Genomic DNA, 25815 nt, shown 5'->3' with positions numbered 1-25815 from the left:
AAACTAAAGAACATTAGTAGATGTTTCGGTACAACAGAGAGACAAGGTAAAGGTGAACCCCAACATGCACACACTGCCTTGTGACTGGGGAGGCCACTTATGGCTGTGGGGAAGTCAGCCTAAGGCTCGGCTCTGGTCACTGTCTTGCAGGCTGTGCTTTTCCAAAAGATTCCTACCATACTAGACGTGGGGACCCCCATCTTGGATGAGTTAGTTAACAGTCACCCAATTCTTGATGGATTTTGTCTGCTCGTTCAGGTAACAAATCCTAGTGGTCACACAAATGGGGATCATTTTTGCTCATGGCAAAATTTTATAGTTCGGGAGGCTGCTTTGGCTTTTCACCAAGTGTAACACAGACTCCAGTTGTCAGGGTCTGTTTCTTGCTATCTTAAAGGAAGACCAGACCACCTTGTTGGTTCTGCAGCTTCATCAGGTTCTCTGCATGCTCCCTCTCCTCCTGAGATTGGTGAAGCTCTTCAAAGTCAGAAGATGCCGACAGGCAGAGGAAGGAGGATAGAGCTCCCTGTTGATCTGGTGGTTAATGGCCTCTAAGTCCTGCACACCTGCTTGCAATGAGGACATGGTTGTCACAGCAGGTGGCTGTGCTGTGCTGCAGTGTCTTGGGGAGGGACTGATCTGGAGGTGGTGGACCCTGGGCACTGTGAGTCGGTGGGGGAGGGCTGCTGGCTTCTCGGCTGTCTGGAGTGGGGTACTTGTCCATCCAAGCACTGTTGAAGCAGGAACCTGAAGAGCCTCGTGTTAATTTAAGTGTGTTTATAACTCAATTCAACAGATTAAAACAAAACTATTATGTATCAGAAGTGGTTTTAACATCTTTAATATTATTGTGTATATTAATGGAGAGTGACAACTTTTTAAAAGTCTCAACTTGTAATGCATATATGACAACCCAAAATGTTCTGTACAAAAATTGAAATTTTACATGCATCTTGTATATCTATGTTCATCCTGGGACTTAAGTAGCTGCTGCTTTGGTTTCTTGATACTTTTGAATCATGGCACATTAGTGTCTCCTTTAGTTAGAGTGTGGAATGATGGGTGCCTGTGAGCCTCTTAAACTGGTATAAGTTAGTATGGTATATTTTGCTACTGAGCCCGGGTAAAGCCAGAACACATTTCTGATACTAACCACCTTCAGTTACTGGTACATGTGAAGCAAGGATGGTATGTACATGCCTTATCAGTGTCTGCAGGAGAGAAAACATTGTCCAAATGCCTTTCAGTTTCCTCATCTGTCATCCTGCAATTTGTGTATTTAATTCGGAATGTAATAACATGACCTGCAAAGTACTTTAGTGAAATGGAGAGAAACGTATTTCCTGTTCTTCCACACACAGATTGAGCACACTCTTACCTGCTCAAGTGGCACTTCTCAGTTGGGGGCCTGAGGGAGGAGGAAGCCATTCCCTCCTCAGTCCAGCTGAAAAGTTGGGGTAGTGCAAGCTGCCCCCCAAAACAGATGCTGTGCTTGAGCTAGAGTTTCCTGGATAAATTGCCAAATAAGTGCAATCAGAAATGTTTGTTTTGTTATACTTATTTAAAAGCATTTTTTTTTCAGGAAGAACTCAAACAAAATATAAATATGTATCCTTTTCATTTAGAAGTTAAAAAAAAACTGTACTGAATTGTATCCTTTCAGTATGTGTGAAGTATACTTTGTAAAAATGAGCTCAATGTTTAGCACACCTTCACCCTGTGACCTCTCCTCATTAGCTATGTTTCCCAAATGTGCTTTATCTTACTTTTCTGGACCTATTTATTTTACTCTTTATATGAAATAGAATCATTGGTTACAAGTGGTTGGTTACGGATGGCCCTGCGTATCAGCAGTGTAAGTGATGATTGAGTGTGCCACTTACTTTCCTCTGTTCTGTTAGAAGGGGAAATTGCTGATGGACTTAATAATTTATAGTGTTTTAAAGGGCCAGAATTTTAAGATCCTATAGGTTTTAAAAAATATCTTAATGGTGAAGAAGTAGGGATGAATCAAACCTTAGCTTGGCTGCTCCTCTTTATTTTGGGTGTGACCCTTCTTGTGATTCTGATTTTGTTTTTTCAGTGCAGTTCTCTGTCAGTCCTATAGTACTTCTCTTCACGTTTTCTTTGGTCTTAAGTATTATTTAAATCATTTTCCCCCCTATACTTAGAGTTTCCCAAAGATAATTCAATAAGTATTTGTAAATTATGCCTGATTTCAATATAAACTTTGGAAGAAAATATCTTTCATTTAGCCTTGTACCTCTGGCTAATATTTGTAATTTAATGGGGAGGGGGAAGAATATGTGTTAGTGTATGTTTACATTTTTCCAATAATATTGACTATAAATATTGGTTTTTATAGAAACTTGCTAAATGTCTAATAGGCTTGTTCTCTCTCTCTCTCTCTCTCTCTCTCTCTCTCTCTGTAGAGAATTAAGGATGTCTATTTGATTTTAAGGATGTCTATTTTACATCATATCTCTTTGACTATTTCATTTGTTGAAAGTTGGATTTCAGCTGAAATCACAATGAAAATTATTCATTCTGTGTAGCACATTTTTGAATCATAAGCAAAAAGGGTCAGTAGTTATTTCAAATCCATAAGATTGGCAAAATTATGTAGCACAGAGCTTTTTTGTTAGCTAAAAAAGGTAAAGTGGGATTTAATTTAGAAAACCACCCATACGGGATACTAACACCTTCTCAAACTGACTCAAAATTTAGTCATCCTTCTTAAACTGTGCTTCATTCCTTGCCCTTCTGTGTTTAGTTCTTACATATTTTAGAAATTACCTTTGCTGCTTTATTTTGGATGTGACCAGCCCAAAGGTCTGGCCTCCATCATTCATTGTTTTTGCAGTAGCTGGCGTTGTCCTAGGCACTAAGACACAGAGAACTTGTTTAATTAGCGCACCTATATTTATAGTCCAACTCTATGCTAATCTAGGATTTCATGTTTGAAGTGGTAGGTGTGCTGTTTGGCGGCTCTGGTCTCTTGGCTAAGTTACAGCCCTCTCTAAGCTTTAAGCGGAGCTTGGCCATAGCTCGCTCTTTTCTGTCAGAAATGGACTGGTTACTGGCTGCTGGGCACAGTGGCACATGCCTCTAATTCCAGTGACTTGAGGGCTGAGGCAGGAGGATTGCAGGTTCAAGACCAACCTCAGTAATTTGATAAGACCCTGAGCAACTTGGTGAGACCCTGGCTCAAAATAAAAAATAAAAAAGGGGGCTGGGGATGTAGGTCAGTGGTTAAAAAAAAAGCACCCTGGGTTCAATACCCAGTACCAAAAAAAGAAAAAGAAAAAAGAAAGAAACTGACTAGTTCTTATTGTCTGTCTGTTTTATTGCCTCCAAACAAAGAATTTTGATGGCTTCGAAGAAACCAAAAACACTTTCAAAATTTGTGTTTGTTTTTTCAGTTCATTGTTGAATTTAATATCCTAAGCTTTGGTTTTCCAAAAGAAACCCATTTTTAAGTGTGATATTGTATAAGCTGTACCTTAACCTTAATCCCCATGGCATGGCCCACCTATCTATTCATCTCTATATACACACATTTTCATTTTTACTTTTAAGAGTTATGCTGGTTCTTTAGTGGAACTGTTAAATATTTAGTCCAGTGTTTCATTTGACTGCTATTCTAATCATGGTGGGCATAATTAGTAACACTAATATATCCAAATATGATATGCAAAGATTTCTTCTTTCAGCAGACATTTGACCATCTACTGTATCCATGTTGCTGCACTTGATCCTACAGATAATATAGAGCTGGACACTTTAGTTTCTTCCTGCCACAAGACAACAGGTTAATTGAGCATATAAGTAATTTATATTGCAGTGGGTGAGGACAAAGGCTCTGAGCTATGCTTGGAGGTGTGGGGTGGGAGACCCTGTGGTGAGGCCAAGGATTAAGGGTATCCAGGCCAGAGTAACAGGGTAAGAAGTGTGTAGAACTGGGAATGATAACCAGACCAGGGGCCAAGAGAAGGCAAAGTGTGGGGAGCTGGCAAAGTGCAACAGAGAGCCTCATGCTTTGGGAGGTGAAAACAGGTAAATTTGCGGCTCCTGCCTTCCAGGTGCTTTGAGTTAGGAATGTCCCACAAATAACTAGAATACAGTGCCAGACCAACCCAGAAGCTGATAAATCTTATAGACATTGGTGGCCCTAAGGTTAGAGGAGCACCTGAATTAGTAGTCCCTGTTCTCCAGAGACTAAGTTCTTAAAGGTAAAGGCTAGACCATGTGTTTGTGGCTGTCTGGATTCAATGTGCTGAGAACTCTGGGAGCTCTCTGGACTGCAGAGCCTTGGAACCCTGTCTCTGGGTAGAACAAATTAAGAGATAGCAGAACCTAGGATCTTGTGCCCTAGGGAGTAGCATTCTCTGGGGACAGGGATAGGTAACTCTCCTCCCCCTTAATTAAGATGAAGTCTCTTCCTGCCTAAACTAGGGTCAGAGCTTTCTCTCCCTTAGGGGCTATATCCCTGTGGGAGGGAAAGAGTCCAAAAAGCCTAATAGACTGAACTCCAGGATAAGCCCAGCCTTTAGCATCTGTTAATGACCTCAAATTTGATTAACCCTTTCTTCCTGGGTTAAGGAACTTTCATGGGAGTAGGGACTGCAAGGAAGAGCCTATAATTTCCTCTAAAGCCATTGGGGACATTTTGATGGAGACTTAAGTTTGTGGAAAATTTTGTCAGGAGAAGACAAGGGCATAGACAAGGGGTGAGTTCATGCCAGAAAAAGGGATGAACACTAGCAAACTTCTGGAGCCATGTTGTGTAAAGGATGGGCAGAGGAAAGCCCGACAGAAAAGGGGGTTGAGGCAGGTCACTCTTCCAAGGCCTTGCTAGGGAGGTCAGGTGTTTTCCTCTGAGCTGGGGAAAAACTTTAAATTGAGCACAAGAAACCTACGTAGTATGTAATTCCATTTGTATGACGTTCAAGAACAGGAGGACGGATCAATGGTAACATAAGCCAAAGCAGTGGCTACTTCTCGTTGTGGGTCTAGAGTAGGAGGGGCTGGAAGAAGGGCTGGCCTGCTCTGGGCGCTCCCTGCCTTTCTGCTGGTGGTAGCTGTGCAGGCCAGTGCAGGAGCCGTGGATCTGTACTTTGCTGCCGTGTTTTATACTTCAGTTTTTTTTAGGGCTAACCGTGGGCAGTGTGGTGCAGGAGGAGATCAGAGGCAGAGGAGTGAGTGGGGATTTAAAGAGCTGGCCAGCAGGGTCTTGCCTGGGCAGGTGACTGTAAACAGCCCGCAGGACTTCTGAAGATGGCAACCAGCATACCTCGTCTTCAGGGTCTAGTTTACTAATGTGTTTTGAAGTTTTGCCTCTGTTGCATTTCCACATCTACTGGTATTTCTAGAAGCTAGCAGTTTTCTGACTGAAGAAAATAAAGAAATGTGAACAATTTGAGTTGTAAGTTCTCTACTGTAAGAAAATTGCTGTCAAAGGAATCTGTTATTTTCAAATCATGGTGGTCATATGTTTAATCGTCTGTCACTTGGAGCAGGAATTCAACATTTTCTGTAAGTTCCAAGGAAGTAGAAACCTGGGTAGAAGCTTCAGAAATGAAGATTTTGACCTGACCTAAGAACGCCTGTGTGTGGAGTTGTGGGTTGGAGGTTGGGATAGGGAAGTAAGTAAAGCAGAGAAGACCCCTCAGAGATTCTCTTGTCTGGAGTGGGTGTCTGGTGTTTGAGCCAGTCTTGACACAGTGGGTTCCAACCCACTGTAAGATCTTCAAGAACTCCCAGAGGTGTAGAGGAGAGAAGGTCATGACCAGGAGGACCAGCAAGGCTCTCAGGGGATGCAGAATTTGTGGACATGTTACTAAAGTGTTGCATGTGAGGGGGGTGGGGAAGAAGAGGACAGGTGCATCAAGGCATGTGCCAGAGCCTGTGTGAGGGACTGGGAGTCCTTGGTGTTCCTGGAACATAAGGTGCTGGCAGGTGGGTGGCAGCATGAGGGTAGATGCAAGCAGCAGGAGGGGGCTTGGCCAGGGCCATTCATAAGAGACTAGTGTCAGGGTCTAAGCAGGAGGATGAGCTCAGAAGGGTGTGGAAGGAGGTTAGAAGAAGGTGGCTGGAGCCGCTCAGATGCACTGAGTGACCACTGCCAGGGACATAATCCAGTAGTGTTGGTCAGGACCTTTTAGCCCTTTGGAACTCTGGAATGCCATGCACTTCCTCCCTGCACGTGGACAGAGGCAGGTAGTAGTGCTGCTAAGTTCAAATTCTAGTACTGCCTCTCACCTGATGTGTGACCTTGGAAAGAGGAAAGATTGACCTTCCTGAGAATGTCAGGGTGATGATGTCAACTGCCCAGAGCATCTGGGAAAGTCACAAGAGGAGCTCTTTCTGTTCCTGTGCCTAGCGGACAGGCACCGAATACAGGGCAGCTGTGGCCACTGCTGTTACAAGCCACTGGCCTCGGGCGCATGCTGAGGGTTGGTGGAGAGGTGAGGGGCTGTGGGTCAGTGAAAAAGCCTGTTGTGTAGCCCTGGGTGTGTGCTGCGCAGGCTGGGGCAGAGCAGCGTGCCGCCACAGGCCCTTGCTGTTCAGGGAAGGGGGAGGATCTTGCAGCTCTTCATGGAAGTGCCCTTCTTATGCAGTTCACAGGCTGTCACACGACAGAAGGGTATCAGCAGGGCAGAAGGGAAAGGCCATTGAGCCAGCACCAGCAGCATTTCTTCCTGCCAGGCCAGCAGAGCCACTGTATGTAGCAGTGAGTAAAGTCCTTGTTACCTGATTCTGTGGAGGCTTGGGTTGTTTTCAGGTTGAGTTCAGTGGTCCTCTGTAGAGATGCCTTCCACGGCTACGGCAGGGTCTGAAGTTTACAGGGTGGAGGTACTCTATCCAGGCTGTGCCCTTGCTCTTGGCCTTGAGTGAGTAATGACAGGGAAGGGGCATTTTCCTTTTTGGAAGACAGTCCTTTGGTGTGGGAACTGTGTTAAGCTGTTCCTCCTCCTGCCCTCCCCTCACTCATCTTTTTCTGCTTTTGTCCAATTCCTTTTAATTCTGCAACAGTTTTACGCATCTTTACTGGTGCCCTTTATTGCAGGATGACTAACAAGATATTTTGCACTGTTTTTTAGAAGATTTATTAGATCCATGAGTCATGTGTTATTTTTTTACACATTATAAAAGGTACACGTCTTAGTAAACAATGCTCTTTCCTGTTATTTTAGTACATAGCCTTATTTCCATGGATTCAGTTACAATGGAATCAGTGATCTATTTAGCTGGACAATATGCATTCTAAACCTGTTGTCACAGTTTTCCACACTGTAATAGTCATTTCTTTTTTTCTTTTTTTTTTTCCCCCTTTGGTGCTGGGAATTGAACTCAGGACCCTGGGCACACTAAGCATGTGTTTTACCACTGAGCTATACTCCCACCTACCTTGTTTTTTTTTTTTTTTTTTTTTTTAACAAATAAATGGTCCAAAGATTACTTGTTGGTGCTTCCTTGAGAGCACATGTGGTGTGCTGGCTGGGGCCGCGCCAAGGAGGTTGCTGGGATGGTTTGCTCTTCACTGCTCCACTGACTCTTGGCTGGACTGTCTCATCTTCCTGGGTCGCCACCCTAACTAATATTCTTCTCTCCTGAGAGTCACATTCAGACTCCCAGGCAGTAGCCCCAGTCCTCTCAGCTGGCCGGATTGCTTCTGGCTTCCCTGCAGAGGCCTCATGCTTTGCTCAATCCTGTCCCATCTTTGGATTGCCCAATTTGGATGCTTTTCACATCCAAACTCCTTATTTCCTTCAGGACAATGTTATAAAATGTCTTCAGACAAACATCATCGCATAGATGTGTTTACCCTGAGATAGTTCTGTGTCACACTATCTCATATTCTAGTCATTGCTCATGTGTCCAGTGATACAGGACTCATGAGTGGTTGACCTGCTAGACCTCATCTAAGCCCAGGGTCTATGTGGACTTCCTGGAATGCCATGGGCAAGGCACTTAGGATTCTCCATGGAATGGCATATTGGAATTAGACTAGCTGTATAAAAGGTTTTCAGCTGTGTAAATTCTGATCTGTCACTTATGATACTTACTGCTCCTAGGAATAGATGCTTTTAAAGGAAAGTGGATAGAGAATATTTAGGTCTTTGTGTCCTTATGGTAGTGTGTATGTCTCTGGTACACACATGTGCAGTGCATGTTTGTCACTGTTGTTCCTGAAGTGTGAACATTTTACTTTACATGATAATCTCTGCACAATTAAAAAATTTTAGAGTACAGTTTGCTTCTACTCTAGTTCTTATAAGTGAAAAGGAATAAACTTTTCTTCCAGAGACTGCCATGAAGATTTTTTTTTCCTATTTGAGAGCCTTCAGATACTAATTTACACATTTCTTTTTCTAGAAGGAAACCTCAGGACCTGGCATGTGAGTGGTAAGATTTTAGCATCTCAAGATGAAGTCGCTGCCATGCTATATTACTTGATTTTGTTCTTTGGTAATGTGACTTTTTTCTTTTTGTCTTCTCTGTTTTGTAGTCAGAAAATGGGTAAGAAGAGTCGAGTAAAAACTCAGAAATCAGGCACTGGGGCTACAGCCACTGTGTCTCCGAAGGAAATCTTGAACCTGACCAGTGAACTGTTGCAGAGTAAGTGCCCCTTGGCTATCCCTGGGGACACAATGGTAGTGCCTTTCTCTGTTCCTCATGTCCAGTGTGGGTGTCAGACTCCTGAGGATGAGAGTGTCCCTCGGGTTCCACTCCCAGCTTGTTAGCCACGTGACCCAGGCAGTTACAGCCTTTCCCTTCTGTAAAGATATGGGGGGTACTGTACCAGTTGGGACATGTCACTGTTAAATGCAGAACCTCTGCAGCCCAGACATCAGACCATGGACCTCCCTGGGGACCCATGGAAAAAACAAGCTCCACTGCTTTTTAGCAGTGTAGCCTCGGACAGCCACGGAAGCCTTGAGGCTCAAGTGATCTTCAGTAAACACGGGTTGGTGTCTCTGAGAGTGTGACGCATACCTCGTGAGATCTGGCATGCAGGCTATATGCCAGCCGACAGCCCAGGCCAGCCATCCTGCTTCTCAGGGAGTAGCCCTTCTAGAATGGCTCGTTTTATTTTCAGTGATTATACGATAGTGCTCCTGATTTTCACATGCTGAAATCTGAGAGTTCCTTGTTCAAAGAAATGAAATATCTTTAGTGCCTGTGCTTACTTTAGTAAGCTGCTATAATTTGGTAAGTTTTAAAAATTGTGAGTTCAAGTTGTCCTGCAGATGTCTCAGAACTGTGATCATTCCATTGATTTTTACCCCTTAGGTTCAGATCATGTGACAGCTAAACTTCATATGAAAATTCAGCTTTTCCTCCCTGATGGAAAGCAGGCAGCAGCCAAATTGGGGTCAGGTCCTTCCCAAATGCTCTGTGATTCCTGTGGGCCGCTGCAGGGCTTAGCTGTCCTTACCACCCATCATCTGTCTCCCCCTGCTGTGCCTGCCTTGCTTTTGGACAGGCTCCTGTCATTTTCACCACTTTACTCCAGACCCCAGTCAGTGCTGACTAGTGAAGAATGAAGTCAGACTGGTCATCCTTAATAGTTAGCATCCAGCGTCTAACCAGCTCATGTTGATTATTTGCCAGATGTGCTCTTGTCCACACAGGGCAAATGGGCGGGTAGGGACACGGGAGGGTTCTCTCTAACCTGGTGCCATATTAAAGAAACAAAAAGCCAGCTTGTGGCCTTCCAAAAGGACCAGCCCTGATTGACTGTTTTTTCGGTTCTGTAGTAGAGTCTGAGATGCTTGTTGAGCAAGGACTATGCCACCTCTTTTGTAACTACCCCAGAGTGCTTAATATAGTGCTATACACAGGCATGTGCAGTGTTTGTTTAGTAGTGTCCTTAAGTCCAATTGACTGATTTCCTGAAAGAGCCATCATCATGGGGCTTAACTAGAAGACATGTTGACTTTTAATATTACCTTCTGTTTACCATCTAGAGGGGTTCTGGGGAAATATTTTGCATTTTTGTTTAGTTTTTTTAGATTTTACTGGTTTACAAGTATATTCTGAGGAAAGTTATTAGAATAGCAAGAACTGGTTGGATGGGAGCTAGGCCTTCATGGGGGCACCAGAGCACATTTTAGTGAGGGGCACTTTGGGGATTCAGAGAGTTTACATGCTTTGAGAAGTGTTCCCGCTTTGTATTGCACACATTTATTATTGTGGCTGTAGTAACTCTGTCCTTTAACCACGAGACAATGACAAAATCCAAATCCTCTTTCTTTTCTTCTGCTGTCTAGTGGATTAAGTTGAAGGAGAGGAATGTTTTACACTGTGACTCTTGTGTTACAGAATGTAGCAGTCCTACACCTGGCCCAGGAAAGGAATGGGAAGAGTATGTACAAATCCGATCTCTGGTTGAGAAAATACGGAAAAAGCAGAAAGGTAAATTGCTAGATTGAGAATCATATGTGTGTGTGTGTGTGTGTGTGTGTGTGTGTGTGTGTATATATATATATATATATATATTAAATGATGGATATTTTATTCATTTATTTATATGCGGTGCTGAGAATTGAACCCAGTGCCTCACACATGTGAGGCAAGCACTCTACCTCTGAGCCACAACCCTAGCTCCAATAATCATATTTTAATAACGTCCTGTGGAAACTTGGCATGGGTCAGAAGGTTTTGAGAGTAATATAGGTCTCATGACATCTGTGCCCATCTGTAGAAAGGCTCCTTGAAACCCAGAAGGAGAGGGCCCTGGTAGATGGTTCCCATTTCTGAGAGCACAGGGTGAAAATGTGAAACTTTGGGGTTGGGGGGTAATGTTTTATATTGGGGGCTAAAATGACTCTACTTTTATATATAAAAATATTATATATTTTTATCACATGAAATATGTATTTAAATCTTGTTTTCATGCTGTTTCCTTTTGAATTTCAGGACTATGCATAATATTGTATATAACAACACACAGAGAATACGCTGATTGGCTAATGTCTTATCATGTGTTTACGATCAACTCCAACACATTTTGATTAACTGAAAGAGAGTTAGTCAAGTAGTGGTTGAGCTGCACTTTCACTTGTGTTGGGCTTTAGCAACCATCTTACTGACTCTCAGCCAGGCGGGTAGTGGGGCCAAGTGTCAGGTTGTCAGCTTATTCACTATACCTATTGTTTTTGTTCTATAAAGCATAAAAAGTGAAGATTGGTATGCAGAACCATGCAGAAAGTAGAAAGAGAAAATGTAAGCATGCAGTGGAAAAGACTTGGGCAGATCTTCTCAGATTCCATTTCTTACTGTCACGGAAAGGAGTCAGAAGAGGGTTGTTTATATGTGCTGTATTAAGTGATGTTCTAATGATCTGCTGTACACATCTGTAAACATGTAGTCTTTAGCTGGAGTGGTCTGAAGTGATGAACAGGTTCCTTTATAATGTGTTTACTTGCACTAAATAGTGGATGGTGCTAGTCCTCTCTCACCAAATAGGCACCCAAATAATGTTTGTATTTCCTGAGTTTCTCTTCTGAGAAAATATTGCTTCCTATGGCTGACACTAAAGACAGATCACTTATTAGTCTCAGTGAGGGAAGAGAAAATCCTGTCTAGACGATCCCCACCTCAAGTCATTAGTCTTAGTGGTATTTCTGTGCATCTGGCACAGCACACCAGTGTGCTGGGCAACCTCACCTACATGGGGTGAGATGCCACAGGCACCTGTTCTTCGCCCAGCTCCTAGTACTAATAAAGTGCCTGTTCTTCCCCCTATGTTTATCAGGACACAGTGGTTTTTCCTGTGCATAACTTTTCCTCTTTTGGAATATTTCAAGCATGCTGAAAAATCCAGAGAATAGCAGATGCGTTAAGAATCTACTGCCCAGATTGAGCACATGCTAAAAAAAAGTTGCTTTGACTAAGTTCTCCGTTTTTTTTCCTCCTTCTTTCCACCTGCTCGTCCACTTCCCTTCCATCCTTTGTAATTTTTTTTATATTTATTTTTAGTTGTAGTTGGACACAGTATCTTTATTTTACTTATTTATTTTTATGTGGTGCTGAGGATCGAACCCAGGGCCTTGCCCATGCTAGGCGGGCACTGTACTGCTGAGCCACAACCCCAGCCCCTTGTATTTTTTATAAGTAATAAAACATAGCTACAGCTAGAGCCCCTCAATTCCATCCCATTGTATATATTCCCTCCTCACGTATAACCCCATGGAACTTCAGATATAGCCATACATGGTTGTAATTGGTATTTAAAATATTTATCTACATAGTGTCTACTTCCTTGATTTTTTAAAAAACACATTATGTTTTGAGTTTTGTTTACACTGATACCTGGAGTCTGCTTCATCTGGATTTTTCTGTAGTGCTCTAACTTAGATCTTCAGGCCTGTAGAGCATTCCCATCCTTCTCGAGGGCACACATGTGAGCTGCTGGTTTTTGTTTAAATAGCCAGTGTGAATATGAGTGAAGGCCTGCTAGGCTTGTGAGGGGAAAGCATTGTGCCAAGCCATCGGTAGTGGCAGCGAAGCTTTTCTCCCCTCCATCACGTTACCTAATTGTACCTTGTGTTCCTAGTACCAGGACTTGTCCCTCCACAACTGATGGGCTATGGAGATTTTAATTTGCCTTTCCTGGAGCTTGTTAAGGTGTGCTCTAGGACTGTGTGGGTATTATTCATTTTGGTTTCCAGATTGAAGTTAGGACCGAATCTGGTGTGAATTGTGCTCTACTTCTACTTTCTGAAAGCCATGTGAGTGATTTGTGTCTTAAAAGCATCTCTTGTTTTCTAAACATGGACAATATAGGTCTGTCTGTTACTTTTGATGGAAAAAGAGAAGATTACTTTCCTGATCTAATGAAATGGGCCTCTGAAAATGGGGCTTCTGTCGAAGGTTTTGAAATGGTCAACTTCAAAGAAGAGGGCTTTGGTTTGAGAGCAACAAGAGACATCAAGGTGAGTTTATAAACTATTGGTCTTAGAGGGTCCAAAAGCATTTGAACCATGGTGTGTTGAGGGTACAGGATGTGGTGTAGATGCCTGGGTCTTGTCCTTGACCTTGTGGCCAGACAGGCAGCCTGCCCCCTCTTGTGGGCAGGCCTAGAAGAGCTTCAGCCCTGCCAGTACTTCCTCCTGCGGAGCCACAAGTTAGTTCACACGGCCAAGCCTCTGTTAGACCATAGAGCATGCCCCATGGCATTTGAGATTTAACTGAAGAAGAAAAGTGAAGAAAAAAAGAGCACACAGGAACTTGTGACAGATCAGAGGTGGGGCTGGTGGAATGGGCAGTGCCGAGGGTGCTGATCGGCGTTCTGGGTAACTGCGTGGATGAAAGTACCACTATTCAGACACCGTAGCGGAGGCAACAGGGAGAGGAGATGAGAACTCGGCTTCTGTAGAGGGGAAGTGCTTCTTCTCCATGCCGGGTCCTTCCTTGCATGTGAAGGGAGCAGCAGTAACTTGGCACTTCTGGCCTCCCCTGCCTGCCACTTAGGCCTTTCCTGAAGAGAAAGCCGACTCAGCCTGTTTACCTGTTTGGGAGATGGAACAGGGCTCGGCCTTTTCCTCAGTGGGAGCTGCTTGCCCATTGTTCTGCTCTGCCCTTTCCACCCCACCAGCTTCATAGGGGCAGGCACACTGAGGGGCTATGGGAACAGTGCTGCTTGTGACTAGATGGGGGCAGTCTATTTCTGGGGCTCAGCAGGTGATACCTTTGGGTGACCATCTCTTGTATTCTTGTGTCTGTCTGTCTGTCTGTCTCTCTCTCTCTGTCTCTCACTTGGTTCCAAACTTGGTTAGAGGAAATGGGTGTTATGTGTTTGGGCCTCTCAGTCCTCCAGCAAGAGTTTTGGTCAAGCTGAAGTTAACCTTTCATTGAAATGCTCATACCCTCACACTGATGTATTAGGTACTCACTAAGTTTAATATCTCCTATGTGAATGGTATTTTCTTTGTTGTTAAACCAGATTTCCAAAAAAATTCCAGAGTTTCTTCCCTCATGGTGCTTATCATCTATAGTATGGGACAAGACACATAAAATAATTCAGATAGTAGACATTAGTTAAGGCCAGATGTCACACGCTCTTCTTGTGTGTCAGGTGGGAAGCCTTATTACTGTAGTTGCTGCCCAGAATGTCTCAGCTGTGGTCTGTTGTACCTGTATCCTTTTGGGGTATGGGAAGCTAAATGGCAGACACTTATTCCTCACAGTTCTGAAGTCTGGAAGGTACACAATCAGATGCCAGCTTGGCCCAGGGACCTGTGTGCGTGTTTTAAGCAGTATAGATACAGAGAGAGAATATGCCAAAAAGAAGCCAAAAAAATTCCATTTTGCCAGAAAATAAGATAGTCCTTTGGGGAAAATATTAGTAAAGCAAAGTCTGTCTTCTGGTGGGCTTGTGCTTTTGCTCTGAACAGCTGGAGAGGAGGATGCCTTTACAGCGGGAGCAGTTCATAGTGGCAGACATGGTTTTTGTTGGCGACAGTAATTGTTTGGTTTTGTTTTTATAACTTAAAATATATATATGCAACAGAGAATAAAATAAACACTCTTTGTGCCCTACTTCAAATGTTATATTTGCTTCAAATTAAAGTTGAAAGTTCCTTTTTTGATCATTTGCCTTCTTGGTATAGATAGTCACACAGTATATTTAGTTTTCAGTTTTTCTACTTGAAATAGAATTTTAAACTGTGCCTCCACTCATTTAACTGTGATATAAATGCTTACATTGTAAAATATATCTGATATTGAGAAAAGAAGTGCTGATACACAACCTTAAGTTGTAGTTCAAGTGTGATTCAATTTCTGATCACAAAGTTGGATTGAAGGTTGTAACATGTTTTGATGAGTCTACTATTTTTATTTATTTTTTGTTCTTTTTTTTTTTTTTTAGGCAGAAGAGTTATTTTTATGGGTTCCCCGAAAATTACTAATGACTGTTGAATCTGCTAAAAATTCGGTATTGGGTGAGAATAATTTCTGTTTGTTTAAGGCAAAGTGCAAGTGACAAAAATATATGAAATTCTATTTTGACACGAAGAGCCATGTTTGGTTGTTTTCTCAACTGGAGAAATAGTCTTTTAAATTCGCATGAAATGTTTTCCATTCTACATTCAAAGAGTGATGTACATGACTTTAAATGCAATGAGATCTTTTAGTTTTGTCTATCATTTCCATGTATGTTTTGAATGATTCTTTTTAAAGAGTCTGTGGAACTTACACTGCTCACTTCTGGATTAACTCAGGGCCCTTGTATTCTCAAGACCGGATTCTTCAAGCCATGGGAAACATAGCGCTGGCCTTCCACCTCCTGTGTGAGCGAGCCAGCCCCAACTCTTTCTGGCAGCCCTACATTCAGACCCTCCCCAGTGAATATGACACTCCCCTCTACTTCGAAGAAGAGGAAGTTCGGTGTCTTCAGTCGACACAAGCTATCCATGATGTCTTCAGCCAGTATAAAAACACAGCTCGACAGTATGCCTATTTCTATAAAGTCATCCAGGTGAGCAGGGTGGCCTGGAAAAGGGGACTTGATACTTGCATGTATGTCCCACTGACATCTTGTTAAGGATACTTAAAACACTTTGCTTTTCAAATTAAAAAATATTCAAGTATATTTCACTGTTTCCATTTTTATAGAAATGTCACTGCAGTACAGTTTTGAATGTATCTGACTTCATCATTGTCTAGGGTTATGCAGCAGTTGTTCCTGAGTAGTTACTAAATCACTTAGCTTTTTTGAAAACAAAAGATTATGATGAAATCTTAAGACTTGTAAAGTATATCTGATACAAAATGGTGCTCTGTGTGTAAAGTTTCCAAGAAAACAAGAATCCATTTTTGGGTTTCTCCTCTATATGTTAGTAGTAAAATATTGATAATTTAGTAAATTATAACATGATTTTCTTGTTTTTTCAAAGTGTACTGTGTATCACAATATCATAGATTCTAAGTTCAGGTGTCATGAAGGGTCTGCAGGAGGCAGCAAACACTTGAGCTGTATCTGATTATGCCTTTCTGTGTCTTGCTGGGTTGTCCACCCTCATCTTGCATTTCCAGGTTCAGGGCACTAGGAAGGTTCAGGCCTGTGCCCTAGTGTCCCCCACAGAGCTTGGGGAGGGGGGTCCCTGCCATTTTCCCCTTCTTAGTGCCCAGGGATCAGCTCCTGGGCTTCTGTATCTGATCCAGGACACATGGGACTGGGAACTGTTTGCCCCTGTTCCCTTGGAGTTTGACAAGCTGCATCAGACTGATTTGGTTGTTTTTTAGATGGTCTGTCCCTGCTGTGTTTTAGTGCATGAAGTGGTACTCTCATTTCATTGCTCCAGTGGTATTGTTTTCCATTCCACTGTTTGAACTTTACAGCATGTTTACTGTACATTGTGTATCCTCCCACCAAATATTTCACATATGTCTAAAGTTGATTTTTGTCCTCAAGTACAAATCACTTTGCTTTTCTAAACTTTAAACTTTAAGAAGTATCAAGAATGGTCATACAGTATGTAGATAGCTTTTATTTCAGGTTTGCTTTACTAATTAATTAAATCACTTTTTTTGTGGCTCTGGAGATGGAAGCCAGGGCCTCACACATGCTGGCAAGTTCTCTACCACTGAACTATAGCTCCAGCCCCAAGGGTGCTTAATTTAAAAACTATTGATGGGGTCAAACAAACCTTGGCCTCTTCATTTAGTATGCACTATAATCCTGCAGTCTAAAGTTTGGTATGGCTCTTTATGATCTGAAAGGGTTGTACTTTCATTCTTATTTCTCAATTTTGTAGTTTTGAGAACTAAAAGAAAAACTGATGTTAGCAGATTTTAATCTTCGTCATTTCCTATTGTTGGATGACGACTTGCAAATTAACTCTCTTCACAACTATTTTTCTTAAATCTGGGCCTTTATTACTTGACAATTGCTGGGATCCTCACCTCCCAAGAGGCGTTGGCTCTGTAGTCAGGCTGAAATTCAGAAATGATGGTAAGTTGTCAGTGATGGTGACATCATTATCTGACTGGTGCAATAGAATTATTTATATATAATAGTGGCATTTGTTATGCCATGTTTGTACGTGCACATGACATAATTTGATTAATCTCATTCTCCTTTCCCTCCGCTTTCCCTCCTTTCCTTCTTTCCCCATTCACTTGCTCTACTCTACATATCTCTTTTATTATTATTGTTCTTATTATTTTAATTAGTACATTATAATATGTACATTATAATATGATTCCTTGTGGTGTTTTCATATGTGGACTCAGCATAATTTGATAGATTTCACTTCCCAGTACTTCCCCAGGCCCTCCTGTCTTCTTTCCCTCTAGAATCCCCTTCTTTTACTCTGTTGGTCTCCCTTCTGTTTTCTTAAGATGTGTTTCTAACCTCCCACCCCTTCTCTCTCTAGCTTTCACATATGAAAGAAAATGACTTTCTGAGTCTGATTTATGTCAGTTAGCATGTTATTCTGCAGTTCCAGCCTTTTCCAAGCAAATGACATAATTTCATTCTTTCTTAAGGTGGATTAAAACTACATTGTGTATTTGTACCATATTTTCGTTACTTGCTTGTCTGTTGGTGGGTACCTGGACTGGTTCTATAACTGGCTATTGTGAATTGCACTGCTATAAACATTGGTGTGCATTTATTACTATAGTATGCTGTGTATAGTTCTTCTGGATAAATACCAAGTGGGATAACTAGGTCATATGGTGATTCCATTCCTAGTCTTTTGAGAAATGTTCATACTGATTTCCAAAGTGATTGAACTAATTTGCATTCATACCAACAATATATACATATACCTTTTCCCCTTCATCTTCACCAGCAATTAGTCTCTTGTATTTTTTTTTGCTGGGAGTGGGGGGGGTGTTTACTGGGGATTGAACTCAGGGGTGCTAGGCCACTGAGCCACATCTGCAGCCCTATTTTGTATTTTATTTAGAGAAAGGATCTCACCAAGTTGCTTAGTGCCTCGATTTTGCTTTGACCTCATTATCATCCTGCCTTAGCCTCCCAAGCTGCTTGGATTACAGGGGTGCGCCACTGTGCCTGGCAGTTACTTGTTTTTTTTTTTTTTTGGTGGTTGTAGATGGACAGCATGCCTTTATTTTATTTATTTTTGTATGCGGTGCTAAGGATCAAACCCAGTGCCTCACAGATGCTAGGCAAGTGATCTGCCACTGAGCCCCAACCCCAGCCCCAGCTATTGTACTTTTGATGATTGCCATTCTAACTAGGATCAGATGAAATCTCAGTGTGGTTTTGGTTTTTATTTCCCTGATTCTAAGGATATTGAACATTTTAAAAAATACATTTGTTGGCCATTTGTATTTCTTTTGAGAAATGCCTTTTTAGATCATCTGCCCATTAATTGATTGGGTTGTATTTCTAGTGTTAAGTTTTTTGAGTTCTTTATATAATCTGGATATTAATCCCCTGTTGGAAAAGTAACTGGTAAAGATTTTCTCCCATTCTGTAGACTTGCTCTTCACACTCCTATTTCTTTTGCTGGGCAGAAGCTTTTTAATTTGATGCCATCTCACTTATTAATTCTTGGTTTTATTTCTTGAGTTTTAAGAGTCTTATTAAGGAAGTCAGTGCCTGTGTCAATGTATTGAAATGTGGACCCTATGTTTTTTTTCTAGTAATTGCAGTATTTCTGGTCTAATTTCTAGGTCTTTTATCTACTCTGAGTTGATTTTTGTGCAAGGTAAGAGATAGGGATCTAGTTTCCTTCTACTATATATGAATATCCAGTTTTCCCAGTACCATTTGTTTAAAAGATTGATTTTTCTCCAGCATTTTTTTGTCAACTTTGTCAATTTTTTTAATTAAAAAATTCAATTTGTCAAGGATTTGATAACCTTGTCCATGTGGATTTGTCTCTGCATTCTGTTCCATTGGTCGTCGTCGTCTTTTTTTTTTTAGTTGTAGATGGACACAATACCTTTATTTTGTTTATTTTTATGTGGTGCTGAGGATCGAACCCAGCGCCTCACACGTGCCAGGCGAGCACTCTGCCGCTGAGCCACACTCCAGCCCCTCCATTGGTTGTCTGGATGTTTTAATGCCAGAACTATGCTGTTTCTGTTACTGTAGTTCTGTAGTATAATTTGACATCAGTATTGTGATGCCTTCAACATTGCTATTATTATTATTATTATTATTATTATTATTATTATTATTATTATTATTATTTTGTGTGTGCAAAACTACTGTATTTACAAAAATGGCACAAAAGTGAATTCAACAGTTGATGCACATGCATACTTCATTCACATCTTCAACAATGAAAGGTATTTAACACTACAAAACTAAATAAGAATACTAGCTTCAATGGCAGCTGTTAAGCACTGAAGTCACGTAAGTTACGCCAGAATGGGCAAATATTGCCCAAAATTCTATTGTTAAAGCTGAAACAGGTTTAAGGCCATTCAAGTTCAAGCACAGTTATACAAATCTTTCAAAGCCCCTCCTATTTTCATTTGAATTTGTGATCTTTCTTCAAACTTGTGGCTTAAACTTCTGTTTGACAAAATCCAGAAGGAAAATACAGAAGAAATCAATACAGAGGTTACATTAAATAAGAGTAACATACACAGCTATAATTAAGATAAGCGAGGAAGGCAAAACATTAAAATTGTAAAATTTGCTTATTACTTTTTGGAACCTATATTAGGAGTTAGGTAATATATACAAATATTTTCAAGTAGATTACTTATGTTGCTCTAACATGTCCTTTTCATCAGTGCACTGTTAAAACTAATCAAAACCTCTACACATGTATATTCCCTTACAATAGCAGCACACACTATCGCTACCTGCAAAGCCGTCAGTCTCATTTAAATAACTTAGTGAATGAAAGGAATAAAAAGTGGATAAGTAACATATGAGGAGAAATAATGGAATTAGAAAATTCATGCAGGTCAGCTCTTTTAATCAGCCAGCCAGCTTGCTAGCAACAAGGGATGGTTTCCGTTGAGGAAGGTCCTGTGGAGTGGGAATATGGTCACCAGTGACCTCTGTCTTATCCGGGGCTGCAGTAGGAAGTTGCTTGTTCTTCATCTTTGCTTTTGCCATGTTGTAATCCCCAGAATCAAAATATTTTTGCCCTTTCTGCAATCGTTTCCTTAAAAAATCTGAACCTCCAGGCTTCTGTCCCAGGTGAGGATACCTTGCTTTTAATTTTGCTTCTTCAGCTTTCTCTGGACTAGTCACTTTATCTTCCATTTCCTTCTGCTCCTCCACTGAGGCCGCCTCCGGGACTTCCGCGGACATAGCGTTCCCTCTGTCCAGCCCCGCTCCTCGGGCTCCGTGACGACCGAACACCTGCTTTTATTATTCAGAATTACTTTGGCTGTTCTCAGTCTTTTATTTTTCCATTATCAGATTTAGGGCATTTTTCTAGTTCTGTGAGGAATGTTATTAGTATTTGATGAGAATTGCAATGAATCTGTAGATGCCTTTGGTAGTATGGCCATTTTGAGAATATTAATTCTGCCAATCTAAGAACATGGATCTTCTAAGGTCTTCAATTTCTATCTTAATGTCCCATAATTTTCATTGTAGAGTTCTTTAACCTTATTGCTTATATTTATTCCACGTACTTTTTTCTCAGCAGGTTCATTACTGGTATATAGGAAAGCTATTGATATTTTTGTTTGCTGATCTGCATCCTTCAACTTTGCTGGATTTGTTTATGAGCTATAGAAGTCTTCTGATAGAGGTGTTTTTTTTGGGGGGTGGGGGGTCTTATAAACATAGGATCTGTCATCAGCAAACAGAGATAATTTGATTTCTTTTCCTATTTGTATCCCTTTAATTTCCTTTTCTTGCCTGATTGCTCTGGCTAGAGTTTCAAGTACTATACTGAATAGGAAGGGTGAGAGTAGACATCCTTGTCTTGTTCCTATCTTTAGAGGAAATGCTTTTAATCTTTCTCTGCTCAGTGTGATGTTGGCTTTGGGTTTGTTATAGACAGCTTTTACAATGTTGAGTAAGTTCCTTCTATCATAACTTTCTCCAGACTTTTTCACGTGAACCAGTGCTGGGTTTTGTTAAAGGTCTTTTCTGCCTTGGAGATGATCATGTGCTTTTGCGATGACAATTCTTCCGAGTGCTGCCTGGGCATGGGTGTTGTTTGGATGTTTCATTGCACTCATGTGTCTGTTTCACTGTTAACTGTGTAGTGTAACTTCGCTTCAATATATAGTTGTGAGTCACGAAGAGGTTCTCTTTCATATCTGTTTAAGAGCTAGTTCTCTTTAACTCCTTGAAACTTGCCTCCTTAGTAATGCTAAGGAGACTGAATCATTCTGCTTTCTACAGAGTAAATGTGTTATGGTTAGCATCTCAGGAGTTAGAGAATTTAAAAAAAAAACACCTCATTCCAGAAGTATTTCCAAAAGTGTTGACATTTTCACATGCCTTGTAAGAACTTATATAGTAGTGAATATATAATACAATATAATATAATGATTTTTATAACTTAAAAAGAATAAAAATAAAAAATGAGTACATTCTTAAAGCCTTAGTGAGTCTCCCTTTTTAAAGCAGTAATTCTTTTTTATTAAAAAATTTAATCAATAAATGTGCAACAAGATATATACAAATGCAGAATACCAGATAATCAAATGTTGACTTTTTTTTTTTTTTTTTTTTGTACAATTAAGCCAGTATAAAGATTTGGAAAAAATATTATGATTTGGAAATCTGACTGAATATTTTTCTGACAAAAGTCTCCAACCAAGGAGAGAGCAAAATGTGTCTGTAGTCATATAAATTAGTTCTTTTGTTCCACATTATTGGCTCTCTGGGCATTGGACAATATTTGGAGACATTTTTGGTTATTATACTGGAGTTGGAGGTGCTACTGGCATCTACTCTGGGAACACTGCTGAACTTCCTGTGACATAAAGGGTAACCTCCTCAACAGGGAGTCTCTAGCCTAAAATGTCATCAGTCAGTACTATGGTTGAGATGCCTCACTTTGTATTTATATGACAAAGTGCCCCTGTACCCATATGAATTCTGAAATAACCATCATTGAGAGTTACTTTACTTGTTAAGTGAGAGTCTTCCTGTTTGCTAATCACAGCCCCTCCCTGGCTCTGGCTGCTTGCTGTGGTTAAAATAATGTATTTTAGAGCTTTTTCTTTTTTTCCCCCCTCTTTTTTCTTTTTCTTCTTGTTGCCCTTTAGCAAACAACCCTTCCTCTTAAAAGCCTACAAACATAAGTCTGAGTTTGGAGTTGTTTGGCACAGTGAGGACATAAGCACAGGGAAATAAAATACTGGAGAAAAGTAAAGGTGAGGGTTAAGTTACTCTCGACAGAGCCATGCAGATGGAGTAAGGAGTCCAGCCATGAGCCTTGGCATTGCCTGGTGAAAGTGAAATGTATGTGGTGGGATGGTGTGGTTTCTTCAGGTTATCTGGTATCTCACCAGGAAGGGGCATTTGAGTGATGGAGGAAAAGAACTGTGGTCCCCAAAGGGGGGCAGTGTCATCTGAGTGTGGTCCAGGAGCTGAAAGAGTTAGTTGGTGACCTGTCCCAGGAAGAGACTGTTAGCCGTGTGGTGAGAACACAAGCTCTGTATTAAGACAAGTTTGTGCTGAAATCCTGGTCTCCATCTTAGTTGCTATTCAGATACAATTTGATATTAGTTGCTTTACTTCTCTGAGTTTGTTTCCTGATCTGTAAGATAAAAATATTAAGACCTATTGAATTGTCATCCCAAGTTAGGTTGTTTATCAGAGTACCTCGCAGCACAGTACCAGGCTTCAGTCCTGGGGTGGTGGGAATAGTTTTTTCTGAGAATCTCAGAGTGTTCAGTGGATGGAGCCACTCTCCCTAGGGCAGTATAGTGCCTGAGAAGGGTGGGCTTTGTAGCTGGCCTGCCAGTGCCTGCCCAGCAGTAAACTCTGTTCCACTTAGGGCAGGTCTTTGTGCTTCCCTTCTCTTCCTGTGAAGGAGGGTAATTGCAGCCTCAACTCTCAGGTTGCTGAGCTGGAATGCAAAGACCTGTATGGAACCCTCAGCATGGTGCGTGCAGGCAGGGCTCTGCAGAGGAATGCTCCACCTGTGCTGGTACCAGGTTGTGTTTCAACCTTTGAGACCAAGAATAGGGACTAAGCCCACAATGACTCACCACAAGCCCAGGGTTGCCTGTAAGTCTCATGTTGCTGTTGTTGGTTTTTAGACTCATGTTTTTAAATGCTGAAAATTTATACAGATGTTAACGTTTGCTGTCATTTTAAAATCGTGTTAAATGACTATCAAGCCAGATCAGCACTGTAGGAAAACAACCCCACCTCTAAGAATTTAGGGTGTGTCGCTGTGTAGTGTGAGAAGCACAGTATTAACCTGTCAATGAGGTCAGTCAGCTGTGGTTCTTTTTCAGAAGAAAATGTGACCATTACTAGCATTGGCAAAAATAAGCAGCAGAAGGGTTCAACACAGACTGGAAATACCTAGCTTTTGTAGGATGCTTCTTAGCCAGCAATTCCGATTACGCAGCCTAGAATGGAGTTTACTGCTGGGCAGTGAGGGTGGGAGCTGTGGGCAAGGAGGGTTTTGCATTAGGATTCAGGAAATGGAACAGATTAAAGGAAAAGTGATCTTGTTGAAAGCCGTCTTTTCAGTCCAACCCTTTTTCTAGTTTTAGAATGTTCTCATCACTTCTGAAAGCTTTCAATGGTAAATCACGTGAATACGATGTAGACCTTGTAAACCTGTTGTTTGCCCACCTTAGTAGCAAACTAGTTATCTTCCCTGTGCTTTCCAGGATGTTAGATTTCTCCTTTTTAGTTGGTCATGTGCATTATCAGAGAGAGAGGGGACATTATTAGTTCATATTTAACATTTTCATTACAGCAGTCTGCCATCAGGTGGGATTTGTGTGTGTGTCTTTTTGCATTGTGGCTATTAACTTTTTCTGAGGATATGAGGAAACATTGGTAGTGGAGGCCATCCAAATTCCAGAACCCCACCTCAGTTGTCAGTTGTGACAGAACCCCGACTGCAGTTGTCGGTTGTGGTTTCCACTTAGCGTCTCACCCTGGGGCCATGCCAGGCTCTTCCTCTGAGCTGGTGCCTGTTCTCACTCTTCTTCTCTGACTGTATTTGAGATTCTGCTGCCATGGTTAGTGCTCATTGAGGCAGTACAAGCACCACTCCCTTCTGGGCGTCCTGGCGGTGACCCTGGTCCATGAGAGGCTCTGGACAAGTGTTGATATCCCGTGAGCCTTATGTGGTGCTCTATCTTCAGGATTTGTATTCCTACAGCACAATTACTGACTTCTAGTGATTATAAGTTCCATAGGTAGTTTTCTCTGTATTATATTCTTATTTTAATCCTCATTTTCTCTTTGTTGTCAAAAACTGGGAAACAAATTTCCTGTGTGCTCTCCTCTTCCCATACTTCCTTGGTGGGGGACTTTCAAGGTGGACACTTGTGTTCAGGTTACCTTCTGTCTTTAGTGATCTGAGAGTTTCAAACAGGTGCTTGGGCTTTAGGATTGTCAGTGGTCCTTCCAGGTTTTACATTGTATTTTTCTTGACATGCTTGGCATACATTGTATCCTTTTAGAGATAGTTTGTAACTGGAGCTTCAGACCCAAGGAATTCTGAGCATACCTGGGTTAAGCTGCAGCACCTGCTGGTGGAACACTGAATTGCACTCAGTAGCTGAGGAATCTGAGCACCCCAAGCCCAGGAGCTCGGTTTAGAAATTGGCTAAGCCAAATGCTAGAAGAGGCTTGTATGGGAGAGCCCTAAGTGGGGAAAAATTTCTACTTGCAAAACTGGGGTTGGAGAGGAAAAGAGGACCTATGGCGGAAGGAAAACCTGGTGTTTAAAGTGGTTGCTGAGACCCCAGCCTGTGAAAATACTCCAAGCAGATCAGAACATACCAAAGGGCAACTCCATGTGGGGACTTGTTGCATGGTAGCATATGACCAGTTTTGTGATAGAAATCACTGGCTTAAACCCAGCTTTGAAATAGTTCATGTAAAAATGAAGCAAATACTATCAGATTTTACTAAATATACCTGAATGATATGTTCTACCCATATCATAAGAAAGAAATTAATATATCTTATGCATTGACTGTTACTTAATTGATAATCAGTCCTTTGTAACATGTGCTCCTGTGACATGACATGCCAGCTTTTCCTGAGATTATCTTAGGCACATGCACATTTTTCTTTGTTGTTGAGATTGAATATGATGCTTTTTATGTAAATACAAAAGTATAGTGTTTAAAAGAGGCATAGCCATAAAATTAATTGCTGTTTTTCCATTGGTTTCATAATTTAAGTGATTTGTACTCCTCGCTTGAATTTCCTCTTTGTGTTGATCACACAGTTGGAAAGGCACAGGATAAGGTATGCAGTGGAGAAACTCACTGATGCATTAACAGTTGTGAATTTTATTTCAAGGCAGGCATCCTTTGTGGCAAGTATCTGCTTGTCCTGCCCTATGCTTTAAGGTGGAGTAAGGCGATCTGGAGTTGACTGTCTTCCTTGAATAGGCAGCTTCTCCCCTAACCAGGACTATAGTGGCAGAGAGATGAACACCATATTCTGCTGTTGCTACTGCTGTGGCTCGCCTCTGAACATGGGGCTTGCCAGGAGGCAGAGCACGGTGTCACTTTTGGCTCTTGGCATCCCATGGCATTTGTGGCTAAATACAAATAGTTGCTTCTCCATTTCCCATTGCATTCCATCTACCTGACAGAGCCACACAAGAGTAGCACAAGATGTGAGTTTCCAGAGATGTGCTTAGCTCACGTTTGCATAAAGCTGTTTCCTCCACACAGAAATCTGATGAT

At 41.5% G+C, this 25815-nt stretch overlaps 2 protein-coding genes across 2 annotated transcripts in view; one reads left to right on the top strand and one right to left on the bottom strand.

Moving 5' to 3' along the window:
- Window positions 1-25815, top strand: part of SETD3 (SET domain containing 3, actin N3(tau)-histidine methyltransferase) — an 81814-nt gene that overhangs the window by 12776 nt on the left and 43223 nt on the right. The window contains exons 2-6 of the mRNA XM_081292003.1: window positions 8513-8622; window positions 10330-10422; window positions 12796-12944; window positions 14882-14954; window positions 15234-15490. Of these exons, the coding sequence (XP_081148129.1) occupies window positions 8520-8622; window positions 10330-10422; window positions 12796-12944; window positions 14882-14954; window positions 15234-15490 (675 nt within the window). The 5' untranslated portion in view covers window positions 8513-8519. The remainder of the gene's footprint in view (window positions 1-8512; window positions 8623-10329; window positions 10423-12795; window positions 12945-14881; window positions 14955-15233; window positions 15491-25815) is intronic.
- Window positions 19902-20304, bottom strand: LOC308647695 (cAMP-regulated phosphoprotein 19-like). The gene has a single exon (XM_081292041.1). The coding sequence runs from the start codon at window positions 20261-20263 to the stop codon at window positions 19925-19927; it is 339 nt and encodes a 112-aa protein (XP_081148167.1). The 5' UTR covers window positions 20264-20304; the 3' UTR covers window positions 19902-19924.

Source organism: Spermophilus citellus (genome assembly GCF_964194105.1).
Source record: "Spermophilus citellus genome assembly, chromosome: 4".
NCBI classification, from domain to species: domain Eukaryota; kingdom Metazoa; phylum Chordata; class Mammalia; order Rodentia; family Sciuridae; genus Spermophilus; species Spermophilus citellus.
Note: the sequence above shows the minus strand (reverse complement) of the source record. Positions and strands in the feature narration are given on the sequence as shown.